Here is a 13,427-nt window from a genome sequence, read left to right as displayed (position 1 = left end):
GTAACAGTTACAACCTGAGACAATGGGGTACACTAAAATCCAATGTATGGAACCAATCAATAGCATTTTAGCATTGCGCTTCCTAAAACGGTCTGACAGATGCTATCCAAAGCTATCCAGCAGGGCTTTCAATCTCCTCTTGCCAACCCACAAGCTACATTTAAAGGTTTCACTGAGATAATTAGTCATTGTTACTACCTTGGACAACGGGGTACATTAAAATACAGTGTTGGAAAAGACCAGCCATGACCAAACTACTCCCAACCACAGCCCTCACCCTGCCAACATGGGACAAATACTGCCGCAAATTGGGCTGGTCGCATAAAACATCGCCCGCCACACCCATAAAAGCTCTACCCTATGTGATACCAAACTTCAATTGCAACCTATGGCACCGACATGGTGTGACACACCTACACCAGCTGCTTCAGGGAAACACGCTTAGACACTTAGCGGATTTATCATCCGCATACAATCTGCCACCGATGGCTTCCTTCTCCTATATGCAATTACAATCATGGCTCAACAAACAAGTCTTGACAATTAATGATAATGTACAGGGGCCAGAGCTGACGATGGTAGAGAAAATATGCTCACGTCTCTCAACCCCAAAAAAACTGATATCTGAACTATATCGAACAATGCACCCCCCAAGAGACCACGCAAAACTCTCATTTATTGCAGCGTGGGAGAGGGAATTCGAATATACCCTTAGTGTGCAACAGTGGAGGGAGATCCTTCTAGCACATCACTCGCTATCCAAATGCACATCCCATATGGAACTATCCCGAAAAGTCCTATACCGGTGGTACCTGGTGCCTACACGCCTAAAAACATCTTACCCACAAGCTTCAGATCTATGCTGGAGGTGCCAACAACACAGAGGCACAATGCTCCACATTTGGTGGAACTGTCCTTTACTAACAGCATATTGGGACAATATAGAATCAATTATTCAAGATAGCACAAAAATACTGCTACCCCGCAAACCAGAAACATACCTCCTCCAGCTCTTTCCACAAGGGATCCTAAGCAGGCAAAAATACTTAATATATCATATAATTCTGGCTGCACTAACAGTCATCAGTAGACATTGGAAATCCACCACCCAACCCCAAATATCAGAATGTATACAGATAATAGACATAACTAAACGCTACGAATTAGCAACCAGATACTCAGAAAACACAAAAAAACAAATTTGGCCACAGGCCTGGGAAGCCTGGCAAAAATACATAGAGAATAAAGAATCATCCCCAAATGAGACGACAGTAGCAAAGACCTACGGATCGACAGCTGTGCCCCTTCAAGTCTGAACTTGTAAACTAATATACTCATTTGAACAACCATGAGGTCCGAATTAAAACTGGTCATGACGAAACTCGCACCATATACGCAAGAAGAACTAAAAACCCTGCAATAGAAACACCAGCTGCCGATCACCTGGGAGTCAACCCCCCCCCCACCCTCCCTTTCCCCCCCTCTCTTCTTTTAAGGTTCCCTCCTACCCCAAAGGTTATTCCAAGTTTATCCTTCCTAGTGGTACACCAGACATAAAAACCTTGAACCCTATACGAAGAAAGTGCCCGATCGTCCAGGCACCCTGTAAGGTTGTACAAACGCCCCTCAAGACCTTGAGAAACCCAAATAGGTGGCCACATATACTGTTACTATTAATCGACTGTCGATTTGTTGCATTTAAATAAACATGTGATGTGTTATCAAGTCAAGATATAAGTGAAATATAAAGTGTCAACCACTATTCCCTATCTCCCTCTTCTCTTCTGTACCCCAAAACTCAATAAAAATTGTCAATGATAAAAAAAATAATAAAAAAAAAAAAAAATACAGTGTTGGTATGTAATCAATATAATTTTTTGACTTTAGTGCGCAATCACACGACTGTTATAAAACCATGACTTGCTTATTGATCTTCTGATGTCAAGCTAGACATGCTGATATTGTGCGGTTAACTTAAAAACAAAACAAAAACACCTTTTGGTTACATACAACCAAGTGAATTAATGCGGTCAAAATAGATGAAAGGTTTGTATTGAACATTATGTTGCATACAGGGGCGTATTAGCCGCGAGGCAAACAAGGCATTTGCCTTGGGCGGCATTTTCCAGGGGGCGGCAAAAAAAGCCGCCCCCAAATGCCCAAGGCAAATGTCTTGTTAGCCTCGCGGCTAACAAGACATGCTGGGCGGTCGGGCGGCATTGGCGGGCGGCTGGCGAGGGAGCACTTCCTCTGAGCTGTCTGTTTAGCTCCCTCGCGCACCGCAGAGTGAGGCTGGGAGCCGGAATATGACGTCATATTCCAGCTCCGCCTCCCAGCCTCACTGTGCGGCGTGCGAGGGAGCTGAGCAGACAGCTCAGAGGAAGTGCTCCCTCGCCAGCCGCCCGCCAATGCCGCCCGACCGCCCAGCAGCCACTGGACCACCAGGGAGAAAGATGACCGCCCCCCCCCAGCATTCCCAAAGGTAAGGAGGCTGCGGGGGTTAAAGTAAAAAAAAGTGTTAATGTGAGTGAGTGTGAGTGTGTGTGTCTGTTAGTGAGTGTGAGAGTGTGTCTGTGTGTGAGTGTGTGTCTGTTAGTGAGTGTGAGTGTGTGTCTGTTAGTAAGTGTGAGTGTGTGTCTGTTAGTGAGTGTGAGTGTGTGTCTGTTAGTAAGTGTGAGTGTGTGTCTGTTAGTGAGTGTGTGTCTGTTAGTGAGTGTGAGTGTCTGTTAGTGAGTGTGAGTGTGTGTATGTCTGTTAGTGAGTGTGAGTGTGTGTGTGTGTCTGTTAGTGAGTGTGTGTGTCTGTTAGTGAGTGTGAGTGTGTGTGTGTGTGTGTCTGTTAGTGAGTGTGAGTGTGTGTGTGTGTGTGTCTGTTAGTGAGTGTGAGTGTGTGTGTGTCTGTTAGTGAGTGTGAGTGTGTGTGTGTGTGTCTGTTAGTGAGTGTGAGTGTCTGTTAGTGAGTGTGTGTGTGTGTGTCTGTGAGTGTGTGTGTGTGTCTGTGAGTGTGTGTGTCTGTGAGTGTGTGTGTCTGTTAGTGTGTGTGTCTGTTAGTGTGTGTGTATGTTAGTGTGTGTGTATGTTAGTGTGTGTGTGTCTGTTAGTGTGTGTGTGTCTGTTAGTGTGTGTGTGTGTGTGTGTGTGTGTCCGTTACTGTGTGTGTGTGTTTGCCTGTGAGTGTGTGTCTGTGTGTGTCTGTTAGTGTGTGTGTTTGCCTGTGAGTGTGTGTGTATGTTAGTGAGTGTGTGTGTGTCTGCTAGTTTGTGTCTGCTAGTGAGTGAGTGTGTGTCTGTTAGTGAGTGTGTTTGTCTGTTACTGAGTGTGAGTGTGTCTGTTAGTGTGTGTGTCTGTTAGTGTGTGTGCCTGTTAGTGTGTGTGCCTGTTAGTGTGTGTGCCTGTTAGTGTGTGTGCCTGTTAGTGTGTGTGCCTGTTAGTGTGTGTGCCTGTTAGTGTGTGTGCCTGTTAGTGTGTGTGCCTGTTCGTGAGTTTGAGTGTGTCTGTTAGTGTGTGTGTTTGCCTGTAAGTGTGTGTGTATGTTAGTGAGTTAGTGTGTGTCTGTTAGTGTGTGTGTTTGTCTGTTACTGAGTGTGAGTGTGTTTGTCTGTTACTGAGTGTGAGTGTGTCTGTTAGTGTGTGTGTGTTTCTGTTAGCTAGTGTATGCGTATCTGTCAGTGAAGGTGTGTGTGTGTAATTAGAATGTGGGGCGGGGTAAAGGTTGGGTGGGGTGGGGCGCGCGGGGGGGGGAGGGGGGCGCCTGAGTTTTGTCCTGCCTAGGGCAGCACAAAACCAGGATACATCACTGACTGGAAGCCTATGTAATAGAGTTCATAAAACACTCGGCATAGACATATCAAGATACGGAAAGCCCCTGGAAAGATGCCACAGAATTTTTAAACCACCTTGAATCCACAGTTCTAAGCCTTGTGATGTTATCATTTGCTGCATATCATCCAGACTCAAAGATCAAATTATAAAAAAAAACACCGATTTACCTACTGCATATGCAAAAATAAAAATATCTGTCCTTCCATACCAGACCTGAAAGAAGATGCTAAGCGGATTTAACAAAGCTTTTACGAAATAAATAACTCAAATACAAATGGGGATACCCTACGGAAATTATTATTTCTTATGAATACAGCACAATTGTATGCAAATCCCCTGAAAAACTCGAAAGTTGGCTTAAAGAAAAAAATGTATAAAGAAAGAGAGACCTTAGGAAGAGAAAAAGAAGAGAGGAAACATATATACCTATATATGTAACGATTGCACCTTATACCACAGACACAGCTCACTTTCAAATTAAAAAATACTTAAAGGGACACTATAGTCACCAGAACAACTACAGCTTATTGAATTTGTTCTGGTGAGTACAATTATTACCTTCAGGCTTTTTGCTGTAAACACGGTCTTTTCAGAGAAAATGTAGTGTTTACATCACAGCCTAGTGATAACTTTACTGGCCACTCCTTAGATGGCTGTTAGAGATCCTTCCTGGGTCATGGCTGCCTAAAATGCATCCAAACATTCAGTATCTACACCCTCTGCATGCAGACACTGAACTTTCCTCATAGAGATTCATTGATTCAATGAATCTCTATGAGGAGATGATGATTGACCAGTGCTGTGTTTGAATCATGCTGGCTCTGCCCCTGATCTGCCTCCCTGTCAGTCTCAGCCAACCCTTTGGGGAAGTATTGTGATTGGATCAGGCCACCACTTCTGATGATGTCAGCAGACTGCTTGTTTTATTTTAGGCAAACAGCATGCAGATCTACAGCTTCTGGCTTGAATACAGTAAGATTTTGCTATATTTATGGAGGCATGAGGCAAGGGGGGCTAGATGGTGGTTTAAACACTAGTGGGTCAGGAATACATGTTTGTGTTCCTGACCCTCTAGTGATCCTTTAATACACCAACACTTTAAAATAGAACAGGTAGAGAGAGAAGAAAGCTGAAGGAACACAAAGTAGAAGTGCAGTATCATTCACAGTTATAAATTATTGATCACAATGAAGACTATATAAACAGAGGGAGGGAGAGGGAGGGCAGAGAAGGGGAAGAAGGGGTGAAGAGGAAGTATGTAAGGGCACTAGAATTTATACTACACAAAAAAATGTTAGATTACCACATATATTAACATGGCAATCATTAGAACCTAACAGACACATTAAGAAAGATTATAATATAACAAATGGCACACTAACTTGCATACAAATTATATGTAAATCTACTTTTTTTCCCTATCTTCCCTCTGATATGAGAAGAATTTTTGTGTTCTTTTCCCCACCTCCACCAGAAGGAGGGAAAAGGGGGACTGATTAAGAAGGGAGGAGTTAAGATAATGGGAAAAATTAAGGAGTATTTTAAGAAAAGAATATTATTTAATAGATCGGGAAAACAAAATATTTACAACAGATTTGATCATTCTGAATGAATTCAAAATTATATTTTTGGCTCAAGTGATTAAATATTGGAAGCGCTAAGTGGTTCCGATTTCATGCAATGCTCCTGATGTGAATGAGCAAGAGAAGGAGAATCAGACTGAAGAATGATATGATTAAACTTTAATAAAGGGGTAATACAGGGGAAATAAAGGGAAAGGGGGGGAGAGATTTTCTTTTCTTTTTTGTTCTCTCTATCTTAGAAGGAATAAGCGCTCCAAAATGTTCCTCTGCTCTTGATGCCATTTGTATATGGCAATTATCTCCCGGTGCCTTGTTTTGGGAAGGTACACATAGAGACATTTGTACCCTAAGAAAAGAAAGAAGGGCTAGAGGGTTGCAGATTGAAAAACTGCTCTGCAAGTGTTTGGACGGTGACTAGATAGAGAGCAAAAAACTAGAGCAATATACTCTTTATTAGTCCCTCATAAGGAACAACACGGAGAAAAATTCCTTATACTAATAGGTGACAAACAAAAGTAAAATAGGACCATACGAACTATCACAGTAACAAATCCAAAGTAATGATCAGAGTGAATGACTATCTAAATAGTACGTTTCAAATTGTTGCAAAGAATGTAGAATGTACAGGCTATGTAAATGATCCAAGGGATTTGGAGGGGATATAGTGGACCAGTATTAGGCAGACGGGTATATATGGCGATAGTATAGTAATATTATAGTGATCCCCGGATATTGAACCGAGAGACCAGGCCACTATTATAATACCCTTATGCGGGGAAAAAATTCCAGTTCACAGATAATTGTACCCCTCGTTAAGATAAGATGGTGGTACGGAGATTCAATGGATAGCAGAAAAAACTGTAAAGTAAAGTCAAAACAAGACCCAAATAGGGATATAGTAATGGTCTAGAGGTATAACAACTAAGTAGCCATGGTACTTCTTAATGCCGAGATAGAGTCTAAATATCCCGGAGGATTAGGCAGTTAGTGTAACCAAAGACCAACATTTCCAAATAACAACGTACCAATTATCAATGTACATATGTGAATAAAAGTATCCAAATATCGGAGCCTTATGAGAGCAAACGTGCTGCTGTACTTTAGGAGATTTGGGGGTGGGGTGTCCCTAAAGTGAAAATATTAAGGCTAAAAGTAATAACTGATTGAAATCCTCTAACTAAAGCGAGAAATCAACTGATGAGCATTCAATGGTCCTAGCATAAATATGGTCCCCAAATCTCATAACCAAGATACAGACATAGGTCACTGTACATAATTCAGACTAGAATCGAATGATACGCAATCACACGTTGAATGTAAGTGATCTAATAGTGGTAATGGTTAAGTCAAAAAGAAAGTTAGTAATAGTCGAATGCCACCTCATTCTTCTTTAGGCGGTTTCAATCAGTAGGTACAAGGGGTAAGCCTGGGGTGGTCAATTGACCGAAGGTCCAATTAGTATTGGACCTAGGTGATTACAATACAGACAGAAAGCTAACAGGGCAAGGTCAAAAGTAGTCAAAGGACTACAGACGATGAGGAAATAATGATGGATTCAAATGAACGGTGCAAATGAAAAGCCTTCATTAAGGCCTTTTGGTTGGAGGGTTTTAAGTTAATAAATCCAGAAACTCTCCCTTTGCCTCAAGAATCTATTGTAGTTACCCTTTCGTTTATCTTTTCGTACAAGTTCAAGTCCACAAAACCGAAGTCCTTGTGGGTTACCCGCATGATGTTCTTTTAAATGACGGCCAATGGAAGTATCAGTGGTCAATTTAGGGGACCTGCCATGTTCCTTGATGCGCTCTTTAAAAGGTCTGAAGGTTTTGCCTACATATTGTAACTTGCAAACACATGTTATGAGATAGACAATTCCAGCGGTATTAATGTTGAAAAATTACTTAATTTTAAAGGACTTTCTCCCATCGCTATCCATGACTTTACATTTGTACCCTAAGTAATGTGTCTTATTGGTTTTCAATGTATTTTTGTTGGGTTTTATTTGTAATGGGACTACAAGTTTGGCTATCGGACTCGGGACATGGGGAATTGACCAGAGGAGAATAACAATTTGGGAATATGGTTAGAATCACAACAATTAATGGCCAGGAACTCCACGTTTAAGAGAGCTGTTTTTGGGGAATATTTAAGGAAACAGAAAATTGATGTATGTGGAGTGCAGGAAACTCATTGGAAAAAGAGATAATATTGATTTAAAATGTAAAGTTCATTCGTTGGTCATGTCTGCATCCCTCGAACATCAGAAGAAAAAAAAATGGTGTGTGGCTTTATTGATATCTAAGAATTTTAATTTGAATAATATCTATACAGAACAAGAAAATGAGGAGAGATATATTGTCAATCTCACATATAACAATAATACAACGTATACATTAGTCAACCTTTATGCTCCAAACCAGTCATCGATCCCATTTATAAGTAATGTTTTAAAGAGAATAAAGACTATTAAACAAGGAATTCTGATGATGATTTTAAGGAGATTTCAATTGTATATTTGATCCATTATTGGATAAAAAATTATAAAAACTATTACTGGCCAGATAAGAGATAAAGTAATAATAAGACACTCTCAGAATTTCAGACAACTTATTCAAAATTACTCTTTATTAGATATTTGGCAAATTTTTCATCCTTCAGATTTGGATTTTACTTGTTTTTTGAAATCTTATTTTGCACATTCCCGCATAGATTTTATTTTGTGTGACTTCAAACTAGTTCATAAAAAAAAAATGATTAAAATAAATGAGATCACGTGCGCAAACCACTATGCAGTTATTATAGAGATTAAGGATTCCTTTTCCATCCCTAGACCAGAAAGGAGGCTAAATAATTATATTCTTTCAAACCCAGATAATATAGAATATATTAAAAACCAGACGGAGTCATATGGTGTGCATAAAGAGCAGTAATGAGTGGAATATTAATTAAATTAGTATACACAGATAAAAAATTGAGGGAAAAAGATCTAGCTGACTTACACATACAATTGTATAATCTCTCAAGAGACAATAAGGCATCCCCTTCTGAGTCATTGTCAAATAGAATTATAGCCTTAAAAAATAAGATAAATTAACTTCTAATAAATAAAACAAGTAAAACACTTGAAAGATTAAAAGCCACATTCTATTACAAAGGTAACAGGGCAGATAAAATGCTAAAAAAAAATAAAAATGAAAACTAAACAAAATAAAATTTCTAAAATCATATATAAAGATGAGACATGTCTATCCCCAGAAAAGATTGGGAATGCTTTCAATTATTATTATCATCGGCTATATAATCTAACTTGCACTCAAAGGGACTCTAGGGAATACTTTGCGAATAAGACTCTTCCGAAGATTACAAAGATACAACTGAGTAAATTAAACGCTCCAATTACTCTAAATAAAATTAATAGCCACAACTCTATTTTGTCTTTTGTTTTTCTCATAGCCCAAGTCTGTTTGTCTATGCACTTAATAGTTAAATTATACCTGGTAGAGAAAGAACAACTGCATCCTTAAGTCAATAAAAAGGGATCACATAAAAATACGTTTTAAAAATCAGGTCTCAAGCTCATAACAATTTAACATACGATCACAACATAGTGTCATACTAGTGCCCACTATTACTTCACTATATTACCTGTATCGTACATGTTCAATTGTATCGTGCGTCAGTCGGCTGCATATGTTTTGACTGTGAGGATTCCCTAAAACAGAAACATGAATACTGGACTCAAAGTACAATACTGTGTTCTTAGGTTGTTTTTATAAACACAAACACACACACACACATATATATATATTAAAAAAAAGTCCCCATTACAACTCTATCTACATATTTACAACTCCAAGCCGTGCACAACTTTTCAACCAATGGTGCCATTTACGGTATATATATCAAACAGAGTGTATTCAGACCAGTTAGACTCTTTTTTTTTGCTAATGCTACAACGGTTTAATTTGTTTTGTTCACAGTAATCTACACTCAATACCCCATAAGGACAAAAGAAAAAGATGATTGAAAAACCTCTGAAATATGACATTTACATAAATATTGAGACCCTTTGCTATGTCACTGAAGAGTTAACATGGATGTATTAAATTTCTCTGAATCATTATCATTCTTTGTGGGTGTTTTTCAGTGAACCTGAACGCAGCAAACTACAGAGATTTTCGTAAGGAAAAACTGTTTCACAGCATTGAGGACCTTGGACTGAGTCAAAGGTTCACCTTCCAACAGGATAATGACCGCAAGCGCACAGCCAAGAAAATGCAAGAGTGGCTTAGGGACAACTCTGAATAACCTTTAGTGGCCAACCAAAGCCTGGACCTGAAACCAAACATCTCTGGAGAGAGCTCCCATCTGACCTGACAATGCTTGAGAGGATCTGCAGAGATAAATTGCAAAAACGACCCAAAACTAGGTGTGCAAAGCTTGCTGCATCATACCCCAAAAAAAAGAGTAGAGGTGAAATCATGCTTCAAGTATTGAGTTAAGGGTCTGAATGTACACATGTACATATATACATATCCTATCATGGGGAAAAAAAAGTAGACACACTTTGGATTCCATGGTTTTACATATCATGTCATAATAACAATTATCTGTGTCTTGGCCGGTCTTAAAATTAGGTAAATACAACCTCAGATGAACAACTCATGACATATTACACTGTGTCATGATTTATTTAACAAAATTACAGCCAAAATGGAGACGTCATGTGTGAAAAGCTAAAGTACACCCTTACTGCTTCCATAATAATTTAGAGGCTAAGTAACAGACATGTGCTATTAATCAAAGGCCCTTGTTTAATCATCAGCAAGTGTGACAACCTCTATAAAAGCGTTTTAGCAGTTTGCCCTATAGTGTAACTGAATCCCCATATTTGTTTGTAAAGATATGTGATTTTGAGTGCCTTATAAAATGTAAGCTATATTTTTGTTTTTGTGTGTGCGCTGTTCCTTTAACTACATTTTGTATAAATTTTGGTCTTTACGGCAGCACCACTACATAGAAATCCATGTTCTGGGTGTGTCCCAAATTCCCTTGGGTGCTCCTTTGGAGGTGACCAGAGGAAAGCATAATTTGAGCAATCTCTGGAAGCAATTTAAACTGTAAGTATTGCATATTAGCATGTCAAATCTCCCATGTTAAAATTAGTGTAGGACCCACTGATATTGGGGTACTGGGACGTTGTGGTGGGCTTACAGAAAATGATTGCTTAAAGTTGTAGCTACTACAGGTTGTTCTATAAGCTGTTGAACCATAAGTTGTACTTAGTTTTTCACACATGGCTTCTCCATTTTGGCTTTATTTCTGAAAAATAAATCATAACACGGTGTAATAGGTCATGTGTTGTTCATCTGAGGTTGTATTTGCCTACTGTTAAGACCTGCTAAGGAACAGATGATTGTTATGTCCTGATATGTAAAACTTTACATATATACTTTATGAATTTTTCCCCATGATATATACACACATATGTATTGTTAGATAGAGGATTGAAGAATGTGTCTCATGTGAATGGGTTAATCTCAAGAGCAGTTATTAGGTGTTAGAATAGGGTATATGGGACAGGGTTAAGTGACGTATTACAGTCTGTAGCTAAATCCCCATTTTGCCCAAGCTAGGTTTTTTTAAAGCCTCTTAAATAATTCTGTAGATGTTGAAGGAATTCTAAAATTGATTCCAGAAGCACCCTTATAATATATGCATGTTTAGGTGTTTGCAGTCTTTCTGACAGACACACACACACCCATACACACCTAGCATAATGCAGTAATCTTATAGGCAGACATGTATCATTTGCAATCGAAACAGGTTTTCGGTCTTTAATCTTTTTGTCACAAACAGGTAAATGCACATTTCGCATTCTAAGAAAAAAAATTAAAAACTTCCACATATTGGAAAAAAATCCTTCAGCTTCATTTAACACATTCAGGAAGTACGGTGTTTTGTAATGATTAAGCAGGCATATGGCAATATAAACAAGATTAATGAATTTTAAAGGACATTTGTTATTACTGCTTAGAAACATAGAAACATAGAATGTGACGGCAGATAAGAACCATTCGGCCCATCTAGTCTGCCCAATTTTCGAAATACTTCCATTAGTCTCTGGCCTTATCTTATAGTTAGGATAGCCTTATGTCTATCCCATGCATGCTTAAACTCCTTTACTGTGTTAACCGCTACCACTTCAGCTGGAAGGCTATTCCATGCATCCACTACCCTCTCAGTAAAGTAATACTTCCTGATATTATTTTTAAACCTTTGTCCCTCTAATTTAAGACTATGTCCTCTTGTTGTGGTAGTTTTTCTTCTTTTAAATATAGTCTCCTCCTTTACTGTGTTGATTCCCTTTATGTATTTAAATGTTTCTATCATATCCCCCCTGTCTCGTCTTTCCTCCAAGCTATACATGTTAAGATCCTTTAACCTTTCCTTGTAAGTTTTATCCTGCAATCCATGAACCAGTTTAGTAGCCCTTCTCTGAACTCTTTCTAAGGTACCAATATCCTTCTGAAGATACGGTCTCCAGTACTGCGTACAATACTCCAAGTGAGGTCTCACGAGTGTTCTGTACAATGGCATGAGCACTTCCCTCTTTCTACTGCTAATACCTCTCCCTATACAACCAAGCATTCTGCTAGCATTTCATTCTGCTCTATTACTTTGTCTGCCTACCTTTAAGTCATCAGAAATAATCACCCCTAAATCCCTTTCCTCAGATGTTGAGGTTAGGACTCGATCAAATATTCTGTACTCTGCCCTTGGGATTTTACGTCCAAGATGCATTATCTTGCACTTATCCACATTAAATGTCAGTTGCAACAACTCTGACCATTTTTCTAGTTTACCTAAATCATTAGCCATTTGGTGTATCCCTCCTGGAACATCAACCCTGTTACATATCTTAGTATCATCAGCAAAAAGACATACCTTACCATCAAGACCTTCTGCAATATCACTAATAAAAATATTAAAGAGAATGGGTCCAAGTACAGATCCCTGAGGTACCCCACTGGTGACAAGCCCAAGCTTCGAATATACTCCATTGACTACAACCCTCTGTTGCCTGTCACTCAGCCACTGCCTCACCCATTCAACAATATTGGAATCCAAACTTAAAGATTGCAGTTTATTGATAAGCCTTCTATGTGCAACAGTGTCAAAAGCCTTACTGAAATCTAGGTAAGCAATGTCTACTGCACCACCCTGATCTATAATTTTAGTTACCCAATCAAAAAAATCAATAAGATTAGTTTGGCATGATCTCCCTGAAGTAAACCCATGTTGTCTCTGATCTTGAAATCCATGTGTTTTTAGATGTTCAACAATCCTATCCTTTAACATGGTTTCCATCACTTTCCTCACTACTGAAGTAAGGCTTACTGGCCTATGGTTGCCCGACTCCTCCCTATTACCTTTCTTGTGAATGGGCACAACATTCGCTAACTTCCAATCTTCTGGGACTACTCCTGTTATCAATAATTGGTTAAATAAGTCTGTTAATGGTTTTGCTAGTACACCACTAAGCTCTTTGAATAGCTTTGGGTGTATTCCATCAGGTCCCATTGACTTATTTGTCTTTACTTTTGACAGTTGAAATAGAACCTCCTCCTCTGTAAACTCACGTGTAATAAATAACTAATTTATCCTTTTTCTTAACTGAGGTCCCTCTCCTTCATTTTCATCTGTAAATACCTAACAAACATATTAATTGCGGCAGTCAGCTAGACCTTTATCCTCTTCTACATACTTTCCTTTTGTTTTTAATCTAACTAATCCTTGTTTTACTTTTCTTTTCTCATTTATGTATCTAAAAAAGTTTTGTCCCCCTTTTTTACTGACTGTGCTATTTTCTCTTCTGTGTGTGATTTGGAAGCTCTTAGCCTCTTTCTGCCTAATCTTATAGGTCATTCTGTCTTCCTCACTCTGGTTTTTTTTTTTAAATTACTAAATGCTAACTTTTTGTTTTTTTACTATTTTGGCCACATCTGCGGAGTACCACAGT

General features: G+C 38.9%; 1 protein-coding gene across 1 annotated transcript in view; it reads right to left on the bottom strand.

Moving 5' to 3' along the window:
• MOCOS (molybdenum cofactor sulfurase) overlaps positions 1-13,427 on the bottom strand; it is a 560,804-nt gene that overhangs the window by 474,316 nt on the left and 73,061 nt on the right. The window contains exon 3 of the mRNA XM_063451877.1: positions 9,050-9,116. Within this exon, the coding sequence (XP_063307947.1) occupies positions 9,050-9,116 (67 nt within the window). The remainder of the gene's footprint in view (positions 1-9,049; positions 9,117-13,427) is intronic.

This window comes from Pelobates fuscus, chromosome 4, assembly GCF_036172605.1.
Source record: "Pelobates fuscus isolate aPelFus1 chromosome 4, aPelFus1.pri, whole genome shotgun sequence".
Lineage (NCBI taxonomy): Eukaryota > Metazoa > Chordata > Amphibia > Anura > Pelobatidae > Pelobates > Pelobates fuscus.
The sequence above is the reverse complement of the archived record's forward strand: the minus strand, read 5'-3'. Positions and strand labels throughout refer to the sequence as shown.